Below are 25,791 nucleotides of genomic sequence, written 5' to 3' on the forward strand. Positions count from 1 at the left end.
GTGATTAAATTAGTATATACATATATATATATATACTACTTCATTTGATCAAAAAAATGAATATATATATATGCATATATATATATATATATATATATATATATATATATATATATATATATATATATATATATATAGGGTGGTTCCAAAAGTCTTTGGCATGTTTCAAGTCCTCATATCTGCTTGAGTGAAAAAGAGTCTGATGACTTCATTTTCCAACATGATGGTGTGCCACCACACTGAAGCTCCAGGGTTAGACAACTTCTGAATACAGCACTGCCAGGCAAATGGATTGGACGATCTGGGAAAGATGGTCACAATCTCATGTCCTGGCCTCCCAGATCTCACGCCCTACGATTTTTTGTGTAGATTTGTGAAAGGACTGGTCAATGTGAAACTCATTCCAAGAGAAATGGATGCGTTGAAGGTCCGAATAAAAGAAGCTCTTGCACCATTGACAACGCTATGCTGGGACGCGTTTGGCAAGAATTGGACTAACGGTTTGATGTGTGCCGTGTGACCAATGGTGCTTACATTGGACATCTTTGAACATTTTATGAAAAACTTGAGATTACAAGCTTTCTGAATATACCCGATGCGTTTTTATATCCTCAATAGTTCTTGAGATATTCAATGTCAAAATGTGTCCAAGACTTTTGGGACAATTTGACATCAACATGACGTTAACATCAATTTCACGCAGTAGAATGACGCTTCCTTATAAGGAAGACACGCGGAAAATCCTACTTAGCTTGATTATCATCTATATTTTTAATTACGTATTATTTCAATAAATCATATTTTTAATAATATTAATCAATTTTATACCTAAAAAAAAAAATATATATATATATACATATATAAAGTTGAGTTTTTTTTATCGTTCTGACATTGATATTAAAAACCTACCTGTTTTACTTAAAAATTATTAAAACGAACTTTTTAATATACTCAGTCATGGATATTAGAGCGACTACATGATAGTTGACTAATTTGCATATTCCTTTGAAAAAGAAAAAGCATTAATTAATTAATTTTGTATAGTTTCTTATTAGATAATTGATTTTATTTCAATATTATGCTGAATTCTATTTACCCTCTGTATAATTGCGTAGAAATTAAATTGTGAAGGTTGTAATATATATATATATATATATATATATATATATATATATATATATATATATTACTTGTTTATTGTTATATAAACATGCTCACATCCCGCTGCTACAAATAGCCACTTGTTTCAATCAAACAACAGATATCATCAGGCAGCGACTTGACTATTCAAAAGTTCAATGAATAATGGATTTTTATTTTAGGTAGGAACTCTTTAAAAGTTGGAGTTAAAAAACTTAAAACACAGAACTTTAATTATAAAATGTAAAGAGGGAGGGGCAATTTAAATAAAGTTAAAAGATTACAATGGAGAGAGAGTGATTGAGAAGAGAAAAAAAAGGAATAGAGAAAGAAATAGAAAAAGAAAATATATATATATATATATATATATATATAATATGGAGAAGAAAAGAAAAGATATAAATGGTTATTATAAAGAGAATAAGGACTAGAAGGGAAAGGAAAGGAAAGGAAAGAATGATGAGATCTAGTTAAAGAGAGAAAGAGAGAAAGAGAGAAAGTAAGAATTTGACAGTATATAGAAAAAGAAAAAGAAAAAGATCTGCGTGTCAACCAATTTATGAACAGTTATACAATTCAGTAATGAAACATATTATTACAAATACACACAGAAGATACAATCCAAGCGTCAGAAATGAACATGTCAAAAAAGACAGCGAATGTATCCAGCCAACATATATATCAACTCACATACGTCCACGAGTAATATCAACGCAGTTCAAACATACGTCTACAATTAATTAGGCCCTTTATGCTAAATGATATAAGTTTAAAGTTTTCGCGTTTTTATTAGATAAATATATAAATAAAAGAAGAAAAAAAAATAATGATAAAACAATATTAAAATTATTATTTTTAATAATAATAATAATAATAATAATAATAAACATAATAGTAATAATAATAATAATAATAATAATAATAATAATAATAATAATAATAATAATAACAGAATAAAATTAATATTTATTATCTTTTTAATATAACAAATTAAGCCATAAGAGGGGATTAAATAAATTAAATAGGGCCAATAATTTTAAATAAAAATCTACTAATATTTATGTATATAAAAAGAATACAATACATATATGTATATATATATACATACACACACATATATATATATACACACATACACACACATATATATATACATACATGCACATAAGTAAAGGTGTAACTATACTATTAAGTTGAAAGTTTAAGCTATTTAAATATAGATATAAAGAAATTCAAATGAAAACAAGAATAAGGATTACCATGGTTTCAAAAATCGAGATTCGGCACCACATATCGACCAATTGGATGCTTTTGAAGCAGACATTATGGATCTTATTAGAAGCGTGTCTTTCCATAGGAAAAAGAATCATTTTCAAAAACAGTTGGATTTTACCATTAAGAAAATCAACACCTCGGATTACCTCTACGTTAAAGCAGATAAGACACAAAATTTCTACAAACTAACTACACATGAATATAACAAGCTTATTAAAGAAAATATTACAAAAAATTACAAAAAATCAAATATAGATATTTGCAAAAAAATTGACAAGGATAGTAAAGAAATAACTGATAGACTTAAAATTAGTAATAGAGTGGGAATTTTACAAAAAAAAACAGTCATATATTTTGCTTAAAGACCATAAGATAAATTTTGAAAATAAACCTACAACTAGGTTAATTAATCCTACGAAACCAGAAATTGGTAAATTAAGTAAAAATATACTAGAAAGAGTTAACTATCAAATTAAATCAACATATAAACTAAATCTATGGATTAATACAGCGGATACCATTAAATGGTTTTCCAATATACATAATAAAAAGAATTGTACTTTCTTACAATTCGATATTGTGGATTACTATCCCTCCATATCTAAGGAACTATTCGAAGAGGTGATGGAGTTTGCTAAACTCCTGTCTGATATAAAAGACACTGAAATTGAAATTATACGGACATGTAGAAATACTACATTGATTAGTGGAAATGATCAGTGGTTGAAAAAAGATCAAAATGACCTGTTTGACATTTCCATGGGGTCTTTAGATTCTGCTGAAATGACAGACTTAGTAGGTCTATTCATACTATACAACTTAACCAAAGACATCAATGTCATGGATATAGGCTTGTATCGTGATGATGGACTGATGATCATAAAGGAATCCAACGGCCCTAAATGTGAAAGAACCAAAAAGATTATCTTAAATGAATTCCGTAGAATTAAATTAAAAGTGGATATTATATCAGATGTTAAAACTGTAAATTTTTTGGATGTGAACTTTGATTTAAGGAAAGGCATCTACCAACCATATAGGAAGGAAAACTCAAACCCAATTTATGTACACCCTCTATCAAATCACCCAAAATCTATCATTATGCATATCCCCAAATCCATTAGTAAAAGAATCAGTGACAATTCTTCCAATCTTGAAACATTTAATAAACATAAATATTTCTATAACAGGGCCCTTAAGGATAGTGGATACAAAAACACCCAAATTGAGTTCATAGAACCAATACACCCAAACACAAATACAAATAGAAACCGTAAGAGAAAAATCCTGTGGTACAATCCCCCTTTTAATCTGAAACTTAAAACAAATCTAGGAATGAAATTCTTAAACTTAATTAAAAAGCACTTTCCTATGAATAACATACTACATAAAATTTTCAATAAAAATACAATAAAACTTAGTTATAGCTGTAATGAAAACCTTGAAAAAATAATTAAAAAACATAATAACAAAATATTAAACAAAAATAGCACACCCATTGCTACCGAAAGTTGTAACTGTAGAATTAAATCAAAATACCCTCTAAAAGGAAATTGTCAAATTACTTCTGTAGTGTACCAAGCAACTATTTCTACTAAGGAAAATCCGAATGAAAAAAATATTATATAGGAATGACAAATAACAATTTTAAAGAAAGATTTACCGGTCACAAGTGCTCTTTTGAAAATAATGAGTACAAAAATAGAACTTCCTTGTCTAAATATTACAATGAACTAGTAGAGCAAGGTTACTCCCCAATAGTAAATTGGAAAATTTTAAAGAAAGCACAAACCTGTTCATCTTTAAACTCGCCTTGCAACCTATGTCTTTATGAGAAATTATTTATACTTACTTTTAGAGAAAGAGATAAATTATTAAATAAGAAGCACGAAAATTCAATTAATTGCAAACATTATAAAAACCATCTTTTAAGTAATTTAGTTTAGATATAAAATTTAAATAAATTTAAAATTGTCACTGATTTCTATAATTTATTAAAATACTACTAATATACTTTCTCCTCGCCTGATTTCATTCTTTACTTCCCCTATCTTATATACCTGTGTGTCTATGTGTATATGTATGTGTCTATGTATTTACTTTATGACCGTGTGTACTTAGATTTATATATTTTTATATTATTAGGTATACCCTCCCATGTTTATTCATTCCATTTATATGTTTCTATGTGTGTATGCATCTATCTGTACTCTTGCCAAATTAGTTGTATTCTTATGTATTTCTATATATATATAGTTTATGTAAATTATATATATTTATGTGTGCGTATATATATGTGTGTGTGCGTTGTTGTATATTAGTATATGATTGTGTGCATATATTTGTGTATTTTTTGTATGTATGTGTATACATAAAATTATATATATATATATATATATATATATATATATATATATGCTTGTTTGTATGTCTGTTGGTTCTCTGTGGGTATATACATATGTATTTTATTATTTTTAATTTGGGTACTATCTACCTGTGTGTCGCTACTTTTGAGTATTTCGTTGATTTAATTACTTCTTTTGCCTGAATATATTTATATATTTATAGGTAAGTGTACTTGTATATGTGTTATTAGTAATCCGGTCTTGAATGTATTAATTTGTGATTTAATATGACTTTATATCTATACTTAAATAGCTTAAACTTTCAACTTAATAGTATAGTTACACCTTTACTTATGTGCATGTATGTACAGTGATGATCATATTTATTGGCACGGTAAAATAAAAGTTAAATTTTGTCTAATAAATTCTAAAAAAGGGATTAAATTAAAGAAAATAACAAAGTATATTATGTATTTTTAACTGGCCTTTCCGATGCAGCAATCGGATTTTAGAAAAAATAAATAACAAAGGAACAACAAACATAATTGCAAAAAACCCTTGTTCAAAATTATTGGCACGGCTTTGTTTTTCTTTTAGTATCAGTATAATATCAATCAATTTCCGGTTTACGTGCTTTCTGAACTTTTTTATAGCCATATTATACTTGTTTAACGCTAATTCAGTGAATAATTTTTTTCAGATAATTTTTAGATAGCGATTTATTTAAACTATTATAAGTGACTAAATTATAATTTTCAATCGCCATGGTTAAAACCAAGGAACACAGCGAAGACGTCAGGAAGCTTGTTGTAGCATGCCATACCAATGGGGAGGGCTATGATAAGATTTCAAAGAAGCTAAACCTTCCCAAATCCACTGTTAGAGCCATAATAAACAAGTTCAAATCGCAAGGCCACGTTATGAGTTTAAAGGGTAGAGGGAGAAAAAGGATTCTTTCCCCAAGAGATGAACGGAAAATTGTTCGACAAGTAAAACAAAACCCAAGGATCTCTGTTGGGGAGATTGTTGATGAACAGAGCACCTCTGGAGTGAATGTATCTCGACATTCAGTTGGTAGAGTTTTGAAGAGAGCTGGTTTAAAAGCATGTCGTCCGAGAAAGACTCCCTTATTGAAGCCTATGCATCTGAAAGCAAGGCTAGCCTTTGCAAAACGTCATATTGATAAAGATGTTGCATTCTGGAAACGTGTTCTATAACTGACGAAACGCAAATAGAGTTATTTGGCCATAATAAAGTGTCTTATATTTACAGAAAATCTGGCGAAGCTTTCCTGCCTAAGAACACCATACCCACAGTGAAGCACGGTGGAGGCAGTTTGATGTTTTGGGGATCCTTTGCTGCCTCTGGACCAGGGCGACTTGTTAAGGTCACAGGTAGCATAAAAAAGGAAGATTATGTTAAAATATTGGATGAAAACCTGAAAGACTCTGCTAAAGAGCTCTCACTTGGTCGTCGTTGGTGGTTCATGCAAGATAATGACCCAAAGCATTCGGCTAAACTGACTAAGAAATGGCTTGAGGACAATCATATTAATGTTTTGGAGTGGCCATCACTAAGCCCAGACCTTAATCCAATTGAAAATTTATGGAGAACATTAAAATTGAGGGTAATGCAAAGGAAGCCTAAGAATTTTATTCAATTGGAGGATTATTGTCAGGAAGAGTGGGCTAAAATTACTACTGAAGAGTGCAACAATTTGGTTGTAAACTATGAATAGCGACTGAGGAAGGTAATCAATGCCAAAGGCTATACAATTGATTATTAAATAAATCGTGCCAATAATTTTGAACAAGGTTTTTTTGCAATTATGTTTGTTGTTCCTTTGTTATTTATTTTTTCTAAAATCCGATTGCTGCATCGGAAAGGCCAGTTAAAAATACATAATATACTTTGTTATTTTCTTTAATTTAATCCCTTTTTTAGAATTTATTAGACAAAATTTAACTTTTATTTTACCGTGCCAATAAATATGATCATCACTGTATATATATATATATATGTGTGTGTATGTGTGTGTATATATATATATATATGTGTGTGTGTATGTATATATATATATATATATATATATATACATATATGTATTGTATTCTTTTTATATACATAAATATTAGTAGATTTTTATTTATAATTATTGGTCCTATTTAATTTATTTAATCCCCTCTTATGGTTAAATTTGTTATATTAAAAAGATAATAAATATTAATTTTATTCTGTTTTTATTATTATTATTATTATTATTATTATTATTATTATTATTATTATTATTATTATTATTATTATTATTACTATTATGTTTATTATTACTATTATTATTATTATTATTATTATTAATAATAATTTTAATATTGTTTTATCATTATTTTTTTTTCTTCTTTTATTTATATATTTATCTAATAAAAACGCGAAAACTTTAAACTTATATCATTTAGCATAAAGGGCCTAATTAATTGTAGACGTATGTTTGAACTGCGTTGATATTACTCGTGGACGTATGTGAGTTGATATATATGTTGGCTGGATACATTCGCTGTCTTTTTTGACATGTTCATTTCTGACGCTTGGATTGTATCTTCTGTTTGTATTTGTAATAATATGTTTCATTACTGAATTGTATAACTGTTCATAAATTGGTTGACACGCAGATCTTTTTCTTTTTCTTTTTCTATATACTGTCAAATTCTTACTTTCTCTCTTTCTCTCTTTAACTAGATCTCATCATTCTTTCCTTTCCTTTCCTTTCCCTTCTCGTCCTTATTCTCTTTATAATGACCATTTATATCTTTTCTTTTCTTCTCCATATTAAAGCGGGATACACATATATATATATATATATATATATATATATATATATATATATATATATATATATATATATATATATTGTATTCTTTTTATATACATAAATATTAGTAGATTTTTATTTATCATTATTGGCCCTATTTAATTTATTTAATCCCCTCTTATGGCTAAATTTGTTATATTAAAAAGATAATATATATATATATATATATATATATGTATATATATATATATATATATATATATATATATATATATATGTATATATATATATATATATATATATGTATATATATATGTATATATATATGTATATATATATGTATATATATATATATATATATATATATATATATATATATATATATATATATATATATATATATATATATATATATATATATATATACATACGGCACAATCACGTTGACACACCGGTTCTCGCCAGATCAACGAAGTTAAGCAACCTTGAACCTGGCCAGTGCCAGATGGGTGACCATTTGGGAAGTCAAGGTGCCCTATGTACCGCGCCGAGTCGTCGAAATTTCCAGGGTGGTATCTGGTGGCGCATTAATTTACTGAGGGAGATGTACCTCCAGTTTTCGTTAAGACATGCATCTAGGAGAAAGTAACTCTGATGTAAAAAGCTGCGGTTTACTGTATACTCTGTCCTGTGGCAGTTATCAGCACTGACAAAGGTTAGCCGTAATACCAAAACGTGGTTGGTCCTACACAAAGCTTTCACCACTATAAACAAATCATCTGTGCGGATTTCCAAACAACTTAGTTGTTGTGACACAACCTCATATGTCGAAATCACTCTAAACCTACTTGAACGACGCTTACGCTTTATAAATGTTAATTTCAACTAAATTCTGGCCGCGCTTCATGCTGGCCGAAAGCTATGTTCCCTGCTAATAGTTAGAGATGGCTTTGTGGCCGGGTTTGAATCCCTCGACCGGCCGCAATCATGACCCCCTACACTGATATGCTGATGACTCCCTAAAGACTGAAACACTAGTGTATGTAGGTATTAAAAATAAATATCGTAATAATTAAATCTATGTATGTATGTATGTTTATATAATGTTTCTTTTACAGGTCTGATCACTCGAGGAGAATGGACTGTGACTTTTCAAGAGCGATTAATGCAAAATCGAACTGACCTAAAAAAGTGCCGGGTTCTTATATCGTACAACCAAGTGATGGACGAAGAACGTCTTTACATGCCCACCCGTGGGTGGATGTCAATCGAAAACACTTTACTACAAGAACGTAAGTATAATATACGCTAACATTTTAAATCGTATTACTATGAACTTGAGTTTCTGCGCGTTCGTTATACAGACCGTGATCGTCGGTTCGTTGTTTTTATCCTAATTAAATGTTTGATTTCAACACTGGCCGCAGTGTTAATCATGTGGTCTGGATCATTACTATAGCAAAAATGGTTTTTCCTTCGACAGATCAAGTTTTAAACAAGTAACGATGTTTTTATTTTTATCATGATGCATGGCTTCTCCAGAATTTTGACAGACTTGCAAAAAGAAAACTAAGCCTGGACTAATCAAAACATACACCCAGCGGAGACGTAACTGACACCCTGACACACTCAGATCACGCCATTGGATAATCTTTGTGTCTGTCTCTCTGTCTGTCTCTCTGTTTGTCTCTTATTCATATATATATATATATATATATATATATATATATATATATATATACTCACTAAAAAATATATATATTCAACCACTCTGATGGGTCATGAGCGATGAGGCACGTATCGGTGGATATATATGCCGCTCCCAATTTAGGGGGTATCAAATTGGTCAAAGGGAAAATTATTCCTAACTCGCATTTAGGTAAAAATGCAATTTCGTATAAATAACTTAATTAATAAATATAACAAATCAAACATATATATATATATATATATATATATATATATATATATATATATATATAACGTGTCCACAAAGTCTGGCTACATTATGCAGCCAGACTTTGTGGGCACCGTGTAGATTATGCAGCCAGACTTTGTGGACACCGTGTAGATTATGTAGCCAGACTTTGTGGGCACCGTGTAGATTATGCAGCCAGACTTTGTGGACACCCTGTATATATATATATATATATATATATATATATATATATATATATATATATATATATATATATATATATATGAACAAATGATTAATAAAACATGTTAAAAGACATCTTGAAAAAGAGTTAAAAACATTTAATTTTAAAAAAAAGAAGCACAAGATAAGTGGATAGTCCTTAATCCGTGGAGTTTCGAAGAAATACTCTCCTTCTCATCAGAGGGCAGGAATTAGCAAAATGCAAGATCGGATTTTGTATATAAAACTATTTAATGAAACTACAAGTAAGTCAAAGACCTTACTTGGTTAAAAAAGGGTGAGGTAAGGGGAACAGGAGGCAAAAGAAAAATAATAAAAAGATTTCACATTAATGGATAGTCCGGTGAAGGGTAAAAATCCAAAAATGGTAAAATCCAAAACGGTCGAATTTAAAATTTCAATCCAGTGGGTAAATTCCAAATGGTCCAAAATCATCCAAAAGGCAGAGTTCCTGGGAAAAAAGCGCAAATGGAATGAATTCCAAATCATTAAAAGAAAAGCACTAGAGATAATATTTAAAACACGTCTGTCAAGGCTGGAGGAATCAAAAAATTAAGGCTTAAAAAAACCCCGAAAAACGGTGACAGTTTAAATTTGAAAAGCAAGGTCAAACTGACCCAGACAAAAAGCGCGAAAGTTAGCGTTAATAATTAGGTCAGCTTAGATATGCACGTGAAAGTCCCAGAATTAAATTAAGAAAACTGATCAGAAGAACAAATAAATGGCCAAGTTTAAGAAATGGGCCGTCTGTTATATATATATATATATATATATATATATATATATATATATATATATATATATATAAAAGTGAAAGTAAATAAATGAAAAATAAATAAATAAATAAAAAATAGAAAATTATATATATACAGTCACATACATATATACATATACTCATATACATACATACAGACACACAAATGCACACATACATGTATATACATACACACGCATATAAATATATATACATATATGAATACATATACAATAACACACACACATATATATACATATATATATACAAACACACACGCATGCATAAACATATACACATATCCAAAAACATATACAAGTTAAACAAAAACATACATACTTACATACAAAATAAGGGGAGAGAGAGGCCGGTATCTACAAACTCCGGAATACTGCAAATAAATGTGTATGTAAATGCATATAGTGAAATATAAGTAAACAAATAAATAGAATAAAAATGAGTAGGTTGATGTATATATTTAATTAATAGGTATACTTATACCATAAAACGGAGACAGCAGATGGAAAACCGGCCAAAGAAAAAAAAACAAATAAAATTAAAAATATAAAAAGCTTAGAAGGTAAGATTATAAAAAAAAATTCATGAGAAAAGATATATATTTGAAGGGTTAAATTAATAGCTATGTGATTTCAAATTTACCATATTTAAACTTGGACATATGTTTGCAATAGGAGATCAGTTCGTTTTTAGAGTTTATTATATTACTACTTTGAGGGGAGGTTATAATAGTTATAGCTTCAGATGTACAGAGGTGACAAGACTTAGATCCTGGAGTGTAAGACTTAAATTTTTTTAGGATGGTCCATTTAATTGAAAAGTGGGTATTGGCAGAGTTAAGCTTTTTAACCAGTGTAGTTAGAGAAGTTCCCTGGTTATTATTTGAATTTTGGTTATTGAAAGAAAAGGTGTTGTTTGAAATTCTTTTCTTTATTAAAGTTGAAGTAGCACCTATATATGTATATGTTTTATTAATAGCTCGGGGTCGAGAATTAATATTAATTTGTTGATTTATACTGGGAAGAGAATTTAAATTTTGTTCATTTTGATGAACAGAGGGTAGGACAGTAATTGTATCAGGATTGGTTTGGAGGGGATAATTAGTGTTATCAGTGTTAGGATGGCTGCTATGAAAAATATTATTATTATTATTATTATAGCTGGTTGTATGATTGAAAATAGAGGGGCTGGTTGATTCGTTTGTTAGATTAATAATTATATCAGAGGGAGGGTCGGAGGAAGGATAATTTGGTGACAAAATGTTATTGTCTATTATGGGAGAATTGCGTGGGAGCTCTGTAATTGTGCATGAATATATTACATCTTTATGGATGCAATCATTATTGAGTGGGCAAAGATGTTTATTAATACAGTTGCAGTTTCTTTTTGGTTGGATTGGGAAAGGGATTTTTTGGGCTGATTTAATTTTTTTGTTATTAGATGCTAAGATTCTTTGTGCTAAATTAGGCATAGTAGAATAAGAAATTCTTATTGAGTTTTTATTAAAAATTGAACTATATCTGTGTGGGTATTTGAAAGAGTTTTCTACAATATTGAAGAATTCTTTAGATATATTAGTTTTAACATTTATGCTAAATGGAGGATTAAACCAAATATTTTTCTTTCTCCTAGTGCGACAGGGTGGGTTAGAAGTATTACGATTAGCATGTTGGTTCGGATTATATTTGTGGAGTGGACCATTGCTATTGATAGCAGCAGATCTTATTTGAACTGGTTTCTTGCGAGTCATATTGTGTGTGATTACAGATTTAAGACGGCATACAGGTGGAGTATAATGGTTATATTGAATCTTTTCATTGTATCCTGAATTTCCTAAGGCATTATTGAAGAAAGTAGCATTTTGATTAAAGTTTTTTTATCGGCTGAGAGCGTAGAAATTCTTCTAGAGACGGATGTTACTATAGATTTTATAATTGAATTGGGGTGGTTAGAAGATTTATAGACGTATAAAAGCGTAAGGTTTTGTTTATGATAGGGGCTGTAAGTTTCAGTATTAAGATTAAGTGTAATGTCTAGAAAATTTGAAGTTTTTTTTTATTTGGTTCAATAATTATAAAAAGGCCAAAATTATTAAAAAGTTATGTAATTTTTTAATTGTATTATTATACTCTCTTGGCCTGGCTGTTGTTGTAAATAGAGCATCGCCTCTATAAAGGCCCCCTTGGATATGTTTAAAGTGGTATTTCAGTTCTTTCAGTAAGAAGAGTCCCACTAAATCTGTAACCTCGGCAGAGTCGGAAGCACCCATTAAGATGTCAAAATTATTAGGGGTAGCTTTTCTAGTCCAAAACTTATTGTTGAATTGATTTTCTGGCTAGGAGAATTAATTTAATTTCCAAATGAGTTAAGTCAGAATTTCTTTTAGCAAAGATTAGGGCCTTATTTAAGAGGATCGGAGAAATTGATTAATAATAATTGTTGATGTCAAAGGTTATGAAGTTAAGGAGGTGTTTATTTTTAAGGGAAACAAACCAATTAATTACAGAATTCGAATTTTGCCAAAGGGGGAAGCTAACTTTTTCTTTAATACAGGGGATAATTCTATCTAAGATATTTTTGCTTACCGCACCCAAGTAAGAGCTAGATGGGCAGATCAATCTGATTGAGGGGTTATCATAATAATTAGGTTTATGGTCTTTGAGGGTGAATCTAGGGGTACCCGGAAAAAGTATTTCAGTGGAGTTATGAATGTTCATAGAAGTCAGTAAAGATTTAGCTTCAGAATTAATAGAATCCAAAAGGTTGCGGGGGACTATTTTATAAGATTTATTAAGCTCTTTATATATAAGTCTTTTATATGTAGGATAGTCAAGTTTATAGTAATTTTTAGTCTTGTCTGCAGGGACAAATATATGTTTATTCTTTTTGAATTTCTAGGCAAAATTATTTATTTTTCGGGTAACCGGGTTGTAACAGTGTTTTTGTTTCTTAAATCTAATTTTTTTGACTAAATTTAACATGGAATTTTCGAACTCCTCAAGGTAAGGATTATATTTAGGGTGGGCAGTGGTTTTTAGTCCGTAAAATTTGGTAGCCAATCTTTCAATTTTCTTTTGTTCTCTTTGAGAGTTTATAGGGAGTCCATTTGTTAAAGTTTCTGGGTGAAGAATGTCTTTAGACGAGAAAAGCGCTTTAAGCTTATTATATATATATATATATATATATATATATATATATATATATATATATATATATATATATATATATGTTAATCGTTTACTTGAAACGTACTCGGCTTGTTTATACCAATTGTAATGGATTAAAACATCTTTTTCATAAATAATTTTTTTTAATGAAAAATATAATTTTTTTCAAAATTTATATATATATATATATATATATATATATATATATATTCAAAATGTATATATATACATAAGTGTAACTTATTACCTAGCTCTTCTAACTATATATAATTTACTATTTAGCTTTACCTACATAACTACCTACTTATCTCTACTCACGTATTGTCACTGACTTCTTACTTTTTGTACTTATTCTATCCCAACCATTATCAATGGACCAGAGGTCATCTCGTCAGCGTCAGACAAGGCCAAACTATTTGCAAAGAACTTTGCAGCTAATTCTACCCTATGCGACGAAGGCCATCAACTCCCCATATTTCCTCCTATAACACAGAACAAGTTAGGTAACATACAAATATCCGTGCATGAGGTCGCCAAGCTTATAAAAAACCTAGATTCCAGTAAAGCAACTGGCCCTGATGGCATCCCAATTATAGTGTTAAAAAAGCTTCAACCAGAACTTGCTCCCATACTTACGAAACTATTTAAGCGCTGCCTTAAGGAGAAGTGCTTTCCGACCCCCTGGAAGACCTCATCAGTTTGCCCTGTATTTAAGAATTCAGGTGATAAGTCATCTCCCTCTCAGTACAGACCAATAAGTCTTCTCTGTGTTATGAGTAAGTTACTGGAATCAATATTAAATAGAGAAATAGTCAATCACCTCAGCAGAAATAACCTTCTTAGTGACACACAATATGGTTGTCCGCTCTGCAAGATCTACTGCAGATGTGCTGACGGTTATATCCCACAGGATTAGTGAATCTCTTGACAAAGGCTTCCTTTCTAGGGCAATTGCTCTTGACATATCAAAAGCCTTCGACAAGGTATGGCATAAGGGTCTACTTCACAAGATTTCCAGCTACGGTATAACTGGAAATGTTTTCTCAATCATTAAATCATTTCTCTCCGATAGGCTCATAAGAGTAGTGGTAGATGAACAAAAATAGGAGGCCTGCAATATAAATGCTGGAGTCCCTCAGGGGTTAATCCTGGGCCCAACTCTCTTCCTGATCTACATCAATGACCTCCCTAAACACATACTTAAATCATTCGTTGACATCTATGATGATGACACGACCATCTACGGCAACACATCAAAGGCTGTAAATGACGAAGTTCTCTCTGATTCTCTCTCCTCTGATCTCGAGCGCGTGCTTCAGTGGGGGAAGATGTGGCTAGTTACCTTTAATGCATCCAAAACCAAACTCCTATCCTTACATCATCAACGCTCTGATCCCCATCTGGCATCAATTGTGATGGATGGCTCTCGTCTGGGTGAGGCCCCGTGTTTTGACAAGCTTCTGGGTTTGACCTTTACTCCTGATCTGAAATGGAACACGTACATCAAGTCTGTTGCCAAGGTCGCTGGAAAGATGGTGGGATCCTTCTACCGCTCCAGAAGATATCTCACTACTGATGCAATTCTCTATCTTTATAACAGCCAAGTACGTCCAAGGATGGAATACTGTTGCCATATCTGGGCAGGAGCTGCCAAAAACAGCCTATCCTGCCTTGACAGAGTACAAAATAGACTTCGTGATTTAGTGGGGGATGCCTGTTTCTCTACCCTGCAACCCCTCTCCCACAGAAGAGACGTTGCGAGCCTATCCTTGTTTTATCGTTATTTCCATGGCAGGTGCTCGTCTGAACTCCAATCCCTGGTCCCCCCTCGCCACGAAAAACACCCGTCTAGCTGAATCCACTGTGAAAAATTTTCCCCACTCTATATCTGTGCCTAAATCAAAACGCGGATTCCATGAACAAAGCTTCTTTCTTAGAACTGCACGCCTGTGGAACTCTGTTCCGTCTGCCTGCTTCCCTCCGGACTACAACTTGGATGTCTTCAAGTCTAATGTTAACAAATTCCTAATGAACCGCCCCCTTAAGTAAACACTTCATCAAATCTCCACACTAACGTAATGTACTTGCAATAACCCTTATCTCTGAGTGGCTTCCGGGCCTTGATAAGTGGTGATCACTGTGTAAAAAAAAAAATTTCTATTTTTAATCTTCCTTTCTTTCTTCGCGCTACTCCTTTTTTTTCATTGCCATCTTATATGAAATTTTAGGGTTTATATTGTTATTTTTATCAAAAATACATGTATATAATTGTTTTAATCCTTCAGAAATTTCAAGAAACATCGTTGAACGAAGGAATACGATTAATTGCAAAATTTTAAAAATTAAACTTAAAACCCGATCAGGCTGGCTGAAGATATTGGCTTCCTGATCTAAATGCACGAAACATTGATGTTAATTTTGTTCCTTTCCCTTTGCAAACTCAATCATGTTGTGCAAATACAAAATCATAAACAAATGTTTCTTCTATAAAAAATAATTAAAAAATATTTTTAAAAAATAATAATAAATAAATAAACACCATGAATAAATATTTGAAGATATATAGAACTTGAAGTATAAAATCTTTTACCAAAATACTTAGAACCTGAAAACAGTTGATATACCGTAAAACACACCAACCAATCTAATAAATATAAATTTGAGTCATAAAACTTTTTTTTTCCAAAATTACCGAATCGCCATTAAATAATTCAAAAGAGTCGATATTCCGTGAAACAGAATAACGAAACCAAACTTAAAGCCCAAGAAAGTTTTAAACATAACTATTATTCTTATATCTCCCACAGTCGATTCCAGTACGTTTACGGAGACTATTCTGATGATCGGGCCTTACTACGCTAGTCTGGCTATGGTAATGGACCAGCTGCAAATGCCTTACATACTAACAGACGAGAAAGGAAATGAATGGACCGATCGCAGTCGCACACAGGACATGACCCACTGGAACAGCACGATTGACATTCGACCCCCGGCACGCGAACAGAACAAAGCTGTCGTAGATCTTTTCTTGGATCAGGAATGGGAAGGCGGCGTTATGATAATGCCAGCCAATGCCGAAGATAATTACGGTAAGTGGATGGTGTGATATCAAGTTCTGACGTTCAGGTGATGGCAACCTTCATTCTAATGAGTAAGGCTAGGACTACAGCATATTCTTTTCATTGTTTTGACAGTAGAGTGGGCATCCGTTGCTATCTTATATGGTTTTATGTAGAGTGATGCGGTTTCGGTTGATTAACTGTGTCAGATATATACTCGAGAGTCAAAACAGTGAAAAGAATATGCTGTTGTCATATCCCTACTAACAAGACAATGGAGTTCTGCATCTAGTCTGGTGCACCCCAGCATCTGCTGTGGTTATAAAGCCGAAGTTTGAGTTACCTCTCCGGATGCAGGCCTGGGCGGGTGATAAAGAGACCTAAGTTTGCCCAGTTACCAGGGTAACCGTCTCGGCGTTGCAAAATCCGACGGAAAGGTAAGTCAATACGGTCAGCACCATCGCAGTTGCAAGAGTTGCCGGAAAAGTATGGCAGTGCTTCACAAACCGCCTATCAAACCGGATTCTTTGTCAGTGTTTACTCCCTTAACCTATGCTTTTAGCAAAACATCCACAAAGCAATGGAGCTATTTATCCATAGCTGGAGAAAAAAATTAAAATTTATCCAATTTTGACGAAAATAACAGAAGTCCTCGTCGTAGTTATGCTTGTATCAAAATAAAAGCGATATCTTTTAGAAAGGTTTCGGTGTTTGTGATTGTATTGTCTAATAAGGTCGGCTAAAACATACACCAACAATCACGTACAACGTCAGCAAGCAGTCCAAATTCCATAAGTCCAAAAAGCAAATGATCTTTTTATATACTGATAGTTCGCTTCTTGCCAAGGCCAAAAGCTACTCGAAGATTAGACTTTTTTTCTCTTATGCCGACTTATTTCTCAAGGAATCTATATAAAGACAGAGGGGAGAGAGAGAGAGAGCCGTGTCTGTGTGCGTATGTCCAAAGAGAGGAACGGGTTGGACAGAGAAGAAATAAGAGGCAGTAAGAGAGAGAAGGGGAAAACCGGGCGAGAAGGGAAAAGAGAAAGGCGGATAGAAAAAAATATAAATTTTAATAGAAATGAAACACTTGAGTCCTTGGTAACGCCGGGTACTCCTACTAGTTAGTTATAAGGGATAGTCAAGTAGGGAAAGCTACTTTCAAACATTATAGATACCAGTCAAGAATACGCCTTTGACAATAAGTTCACTGAAACTGCGATAGCCTTGCCCCTGTTAGGTGCTGCCCGGCATTGTTTCCAGTCGTCTTGGACTTCTCCTTGCCACTGGATTCAAAAAGGGCCAATTCAGGAGAGGTGTGGTTAGGGATTGTACAACCCTTGCCTCACAACTACACACGCAGCTAACCTTGTTGTGTTGTTGATCCCGAGAAATGCCGGATAGCGATCGTGGGTTATTGTAAGCGTTTAGTTAGTGGAAATACTTATATAATAAAAAAGAAATGTTTGAATAATAGAATGAATGTTAAAATATGTACCAGACATGTTAAACATAAAATCATGTGATAAAGATGGGGTTATTGTTCTTTTTGTGCTACGTAGATTTATTATTGATAACGTGGTCAGAGAGTTAAGAAAAGATACTTTAGAAATACAGGTAGAGAGAGGAGTTCGGTATTCAACTCGTTAGCCAACAGACGGGTTTCTTGTACCCAAGATTTGGACTTGACGCTCGTGGAAGTCCAAGGTGCGAAACAGCAGAATGTAGATTATACGAAGCGTGCCCAATTCCGAGAAATGACCCAGCATATAAATAAATGATTTTATCTAAATATAATTCACGTCTTGGCGTTTCCCTTTTCGAAAGAAAAGCATCTTAAATTGCAAGGAGCACGAAAGAAACATTGAAAAGGTATGTGTCTTTTGCTGGTGTCCCCACCAACAATGTTATCCGTCCTTTTGTTAAATACTCTATGTGTAAGTTGTCATTGTCCATAGTTAGAACAACTGTTATATTGTGTACCATAACACCATATGTCTATATGTGTACTTAGGACGAAGGGTTAATCCTGGTGTGTATACGTGTCACTAAATGTCTATCGTTGCTTCTTCACTATTTGAACCCTAGATTTTTTTTTTACATTTTCACACCAAACAAGGCACATTGCCACTTTGATGTAGGGGACTACTATCAGGACATAAGCTAAAGGGGTACTATGTGGGGATTTGGGCGGCAAGATGTCGGTTCACGTTACACTTGAACTTCTGCATGTCAGTACAGTTGGGGAGGCAAGAACCCGGAAGGGAATTCCAAATTCTAGCGGTTCTGGGAAAAAGACTACTGGAGTAGAAGGCTTTCTTACATCTAGGGATCTCAACTGTGAAGGGGTGGGATTTTGCTGCTTGTCGGGTTTGTCGGAGGTATCTACGTCGTGGGGGTACAAGTGCTTGCAGTTCGTCGGAGCATTCACCGTTAAAGTACTTGTAGAACAGGCAGAGGGAGGCTACATTTCGTCGATGGGGCAGAGGCTGAAGCTTAGATGACAGTTCAGGACCTATTAGGTTGGCGACTCTCTTTTGAACCTTGTCTAGGAGTGAGAGACTAGTAGCAAATGCACCAGCCCAAATATGACAACAATTCTCCATACATGGACGAATGGTGGCCTTATAGAGGTACAGGATACTTTCGGGCGTTAGTATCTTTCTAGCACGATAGATTATGTTGTTGGTGTCTATTTATGATATATTCATACCTAATTGTTCATATGCGCGCGTGCGTGTGTGCGCGTGCGTGTGTGCGCGTGCGTGTGTGTGTGTGTGATACGTGTATTTTGGACATACCTTCATGCGTCGTTGATCTTGTACACCTGGAATTCATCTTGAGGGGAGGCTGGAACCTGTTTGGACGAATATTCATTCACCTCCAAGAACGCTGGTTTGTTTTATATAGTTTTTATTCACTTTCCAGGTGTCGATCGCGCAAGAATGGAAAGTGAATATCTTTGCTTGCGTGGTTAATTCTTGCTCTCTATTTTCACACACGTTAGCTCCCTCCCTAGTGAAAGGGGGGGGACGACCTGTTAAACCGTCCGCCTTGCTCAACGTCCAAATTCCAACTCTCTATGATCTCCTGATTCACGTAAAATACACGTAGATCTGATCAGTTGACCAGACCTTTCGGTAAACTTGTCTATGATATGATTTTACTATATTTTGACAGTTTTTATCAATATTCTACATATTCATCTCCCGTCCATCCCTTCAGTTAGATACATAGATCGAAATGGATAGATACAGAAATAGATAGATAAACAGATAGATCGACACTTTCTTGTGTTCGACCTAATACATAACACAACTATTCTAACACACTGTTATAAAAAATATTCAGACACATGAACACTAGAGATGATTAATAGATCTTATACGCACATTAAAGAAATCAGGGGTCCTGGACATGACCTTAAACTATATCTGATGGTGAGGCCCTAGCTTGCGGGCTTTGGGGAATGTGGAGCCACCCTTTAATTGTCATTGCTCCCAGGTCCACTCTGATCCGGAGTGGTAGTACCTGTTAGGGTCCCAACTATGGGTTAAATAGAAACCGACTTAAAAAAAACAAAAAAAAACAAATATACTCTATTACAAAATTGTTTTTTAAAATCACTGGATTCGGCATTAAATAAACTGAAAAGGGTTGATATGCCGTAAAACAAAAACAAACAAATAAAGAAATTAGGCGATCACAAAATGTTAAAACACATATATAGCATATATCAAAACGTAACAACATAAAAGAGACATCAGTTATATAGACCAGTTATATAACACCCTTACATGTGGTATACATTGTCTTTCGCGACTGAACGTAGGCGATGATGAATATTGAAGTTCTTAAGATTAATTTGTCTCTTCTGTGTCTCCAATTTCCTTCTCTTGGTCTCCATGTTCGTTTCTTCTGTATTATTGTAATATACACTTTATTTTTCTTTTCAACGTATGTATTTGCTTCGTATATTTGTTATGCATGCGGTGCTTCGTATATTTATTATGTATGCGGTACTTCGTATATTTGTTATGTATGCGGTACTTCGTATATTTGTTATGTATGCGGTACTTCGTATATTTGTTATGCATGCGGTGCCTTCAATACGTTTCTAGACATTTTTCGTATGGACACTTGTATTGATAATACGCACATTTAATTCTATTCTTCTTCGGAGAAATCTCCTCCGGCTGCAATCAACTTGTCGTGCCGTTCCAACAACTTCTGGAAAACCCCATGAAAATTCTTTTGTGTGAACGTGTCAATGACCCTCGTCACAGCCCCTTTCATCTTCTTAATTCTCATAAAGACAGCCGCTAAGATTTTCCTTAAGCTTAGGGAATAACCAAAAGTCACAGGGAGCAAGGTCTGGACTATAGAGAGGGTGAAGAACGGTCTTGATGCCTAAGACAACAACATCATCTTTCTTATCTTCTCTGAGTATTCTTAGTACAAATCTTCTGCATCTTCAGTTTCTTGCGAATAATTGTGTACACTGACATCAAACTGTGTATCAAACTGAGCACTTATTGTCTCTATAGACACACGACGGACCTAATTCATGAAATTCTTTATTTGGCTAATCAACTCTGGTATTCTTACTTCCTTACCCATTCCACACCTCTCATCATCCCTCACAGACTTCCTGCCTTCCTTGAATCTCTTATGCCACTCAAAAACTGATCATCAATTCATGCAAGGTGGTCCATAAGCAGCCTGAAGCATTGAACACGTTTTTGTGATATCTTTTCCAAGTTTAAAACGATTTTTTTTTGCATATCGTTCTTCTAAAGTGTGTTCACGTTCAGATTGCATTTTTGATATTTGCCAGCTGTGAAATCAGGCTTTAGTAGGGTGTATTCCGTGTCCTGTTGTAGCTGTTTATTTAAATTTTAAATCATAGAAATTGGTCAGTCATCTCATAAGATGTATAGAAATAATATACTGATTTTTCAAGAATATGCGACAATTTTAAATGCCTGTACAAAAAAATCTAAAAACTTACTGAAAACACCTCGTATTTTCGAAGGTATGACAAATATGTAACTAGCGTTGAAAAACGCCTATGCATAGTATTATTCTGTTTTTTTTTAAATTTTATTTTTTACGTTTTGGTCTTTTACAGAATGCCAGGATCTGGCGAACCAGATGATGTACGCAGGGAAGTTCATCGTAAAATACATGATCAGCAACGATATTGAGAAAATGACCAAACGAATCGATTCCGTAATCAGGAACGCTTTATATATGATGCAAAACGTTCATATTATCTGCAGCCCACGGGAAAGCAAACAAAATCTAAGCGAGGTTTTCCTCGCAGAGGTACGTCTTACTATAATATAATTACTAATGGTGGGATGATTCCAATATTTTTTCCGATTCCGATACAATTACCAATTCCGTACTAAATTCCCCATTCCGATATAATTTCCGATTCCGATTCTTTATAAATCTCTAAATTTTTAACTATAATGTTGTTATTTTCCCCAGCTATCGTAAAAAAAACACATGTTAATGTGCATATATTTTCTCAAACAGAAAAATACATTTGTGGGGGGTGACCTATAGATTTAAGTTTTACTGGAAGTTTAAAAGTAAAATCAATAAATATTTGACATTGCTACGAACAGCGGAAGATTTTGCTTTAAACAAAATCAAATAAAATTGGAAATTAAAAGAACCGTTTTGGGGCATCGGAAAATAAGCACAAATTTTTCTGATTCGATACCGATTCCGATACTCCCAAATGTTCCAATTTTTTTGATTCCCGATTCCGATTCCGATTAATCGTTCCAACACTAGTAATTAAGATTTTCAAGTTAATTATATGGTGGCCCACCTAAAATTATCCCAAACAAATTTCCTTATTTAGTTGTAGCCACATGAACGCAGAAATATGACAATCCTCAGATTAAATAAAGGCTTCAGTTCGAAATTCTGTTGACACGAAGAAGGTCGGAGGTTGCATCAGCTGAAACGTTGAGCACATTACACCGAATGATGTAGATTATTCAAATTATCGATCTTTGTATAAAAGCTTGCGAACACACTATTAGATAATATAAAAGTTGGTATCAAAGCTTTTTGAAGAATTATTTCAAGAAATTTTTCAACTAAAAAAAAAAAAAACAAGAAAGAAATGTATATAATTATAAAACTTGTTACTGCCATAAACGAACCCATCTTTATCTAGCATGTAGAATCTTGATTTAATAAAAAAAAAATAAATAAATAAAAAACAGATGCACGTTCGAACTAGAATATTTATACGTATTAATTATGCGTGACGGGTGTGCTTTGCCATCCATACAAGACAGACTTAATGTAAGTCGATAGAAGACGGTGTTTTTTATACTAATTTTTACATTTGTTAATTCCTTTATTATCCTTGCCTCATCTGACAGGTTAGGGTAAAGAATTCGGACTAGATTCGCAAAAGATACAAATTGTAGACCGCGACCTAATTGATAGATGACAACTTTCTGTCTAATAAGACAACAGCATTCTGCATCGTCTGGTGCAATGTAGCATCTGCTGTAGTAATACAATTCGAAACTGGAATTGGTTCTCTGGGTGCAAGCCTGGGCGGGTGGTAGCGGGAGCCAGGTCTGGTCAGTTACCAGGGCCCCCAAACTCGGCGTTGCAGACAAAATCTGACAGAAAGGCAAACCAATACGATCGGAGCAAAGCGCAAGTGGAGGAATTGCCAGAAAGGTGTTGCCATGTTTCACCATCCTCCTATCGGGACTCCAACCTGGATTTTTTGTCGGGGTTTACTCCCTTTTATAGAATACTTGGTAAAATTCAGTTGTAAAAGTTACATTTTCCTGGAGGTTAGAGGTTCAATCCTCAGTGCGAGCAACATTGAAAATTACAATTGCGAATCAACTTCCAGGAGAATGTAACAACTGAATTTTATCAAATACTTTACCTACTGCGCTACGGGATTTGTGGCTGCGTGGATAAAGTATTTAGTAAAAGTTACACTCTTTTGAGACCAGAAAGGTCAATCCTCAAGGTGGACGACTGAAAATACAATTGCAAATTACTTAGGACTTCTAACAAACCATGACTGACGGAACAAGAGCATGCTACCCTCGTGGATTAAAGAATGAGTTCCGTTCAAAATTTCATGCAGATTCCCGAGTTTGACAGAAAGATTCCCGACTTCGATAAAATACACCTGAAAAAGGTCAGCGGTTAGATCGATCGAAATATTGAAAAAATAGCAATCAAGATGAGAACAGTAATCCGAAGAATCCAAATAATACGAAATGTCATTGTTTTACAAATCTGGAGTTAGTTTGAACTTTTTACCTGTCAACCTCGATTGCTGCTGGAATTTTATTGTTATGTAATAGGTGTTATTATAGATGACGACTTATATTTGTTGTTGCATTTCGTTTTAGATCGTTCATATTGGTGAGATATAAACAGGGTATATATAAAGATAAAGAAGGACAGGGTACATTTTAATACAGACATGTAATTCAATTAGGTAAGGGATATATATATATATATATATATATATATATATATATATATAGAGAGAGAGAGAGAGAGAGAGAGAGAGATAGATAGATAGAAGAGACAGATTAAGGTTGACATTTATACAGTTTGACAGTTCTGTGAGTGTTTCTATAAACTGACACATATTTCTTAACACATATTTTTGAGATGAGGATTTTCAGTCTTTTATCATAATGAAGGAACATTCATTATTTATAATAGTTGAGGGGGGACGCATTCTTAGATGAGTTTATACACAAGTTCTTATAAATGCAGATGAGTGGAACACAAGTCTTATAATACAAATTCACAATACCTTTGTTGTTGAATGACATAACACGAAGACGACAATTACAAAAATATGGTGATGTTCGTTTATTCCATTCGACCGGTCAATGGCTTCGCATCAAAGAATTCAAAGTTTCTACATTATTTCAATTTCTACCTTTGCTTCCAAGACGCATATCAGCTCTGTCTGCCCAACCCTGTCCGACCTCTGACTGACTGACTCACTGGCTGCCTGACTGACCTAAAGCTCTAACTATATTAAGAACTCATGACGTCATTGCATGACCAAACACGTGCATATCGATCTCGTGGCCATACATGCCTTCGTGTCTAAGCATGCATTGTTCCTCACGTGTTTACAAAGACCGATTTCTCTAACCTAATCTTCGATTAACCCACTTTACAAATATGTTTAACATTTTCTATTGTTCGGATCTGGATAACCTCAATTTTAATTTAATTTCATTTCATTAACACAATTGCATCATCACATTCCTTTTTTCAATAACATTCTGTATTATTTATTTTAACTTATGATCGGAATTCTCAATTCCAAATCTAGCTTCCCAGGTTCGAATTCTCGGCTATCCTATCTCATATTTATTCACTTACAAGAACAGTCCCCTGTTCCTTAACATTATAAGCATATGAGTTAAGATCAAAATTGATTGACAACCCGCTGTGTTTTTAATAATGCGTTCCAAATTATACTCGTTTCCATCCGAGTACAAGGAAATACAGGTAAGGGGTTTTTAAATGTGAGGATCACAAGAGCGCAACCCTAAAAGGGCTCATATGTCATTGACGATAAATATACTACGTAATAAAGTTCCAGTTGCGATCACGTTGTTTTAATGTTTTTTCTTTATACTATCACTCCATGTCTGTTAACTAAATTCGAGATTCTAAATGATTGCTGTCGTTTTATTCTTTTTTCTTTTTTTTCTTTTTTTTTTCTTTTTCAGGCAAGTAAATTCCAGCTTTTAAAGGACAAAAACAGAATATTTATTTTTGTTGATCCGGTAAGTGTGATCATTATGAATATGATGAATATGTATATGGTGTCAGTCAGTGGAAAATAGTCAATGATAATCAAATGAGGTTTTCAAAGTAGATCCGATAGTTTATTCGAAATCTGATAAACAAATGATATTCGTAAAATTATCCAAATCGGAATTAATGAGAATAATGTGTACATAGCAAACCACGATTCAAGTGAGATAGTTAAATGTGTATACGAAGAGACAATGAGACAGAAAAGTC

General features: G+C 33.2%; 1 protein-coding gene across 1 annotated transcript in view; it reads left to right on the plus strand.

The window, feature by feature from the left end:
- The first annotated feature begins 310 nt into the window (after positions 1-310).
- Positions 311-25,791, plus strand: part of LOC145265655 (glutamate receptor ionotropic, kainate glr-3-like) — a 75,740-nt gene continuing 50,259 nt past the window's right edge. The window contains exons 1-5 of the mRNA XM_080121721.1: positions 311-500; positions 8,685-8,858; positions 16,474-16,755; positions 21,857-22,053; positions 25,494-25,550. Coding sequence (XP_079977847.1) covers positions 311-500; positions 8,685-8,858; positions 16,474-16,755; positions 21,857-22,053; positions 25,494-25,550 — 900 coding nt within the window. The remainder of the gene's footprint in view (positions 501-8,684; positions 8,859-16,473; positions 16,756-21,856; positions 22,054-25,493; positions 25,551-25,791) is intronic.

The sequence above is a fragment of the Euprymna scolopes genome, chromosome 40, assembly GCF_053919585.1.
Source record: "Euprymna scolopes isolate OS-2025 chromosome 40, ASM5391958v1, whole genome shotgun sequence".
NCBI classification, from domain to species: domain Eukaryota; kingdom Metazoa; phylum Mollusca; class Cephalopoda; order Sepiida; family Sepiolidae; genus Euprymna; species Euprymna scolopes.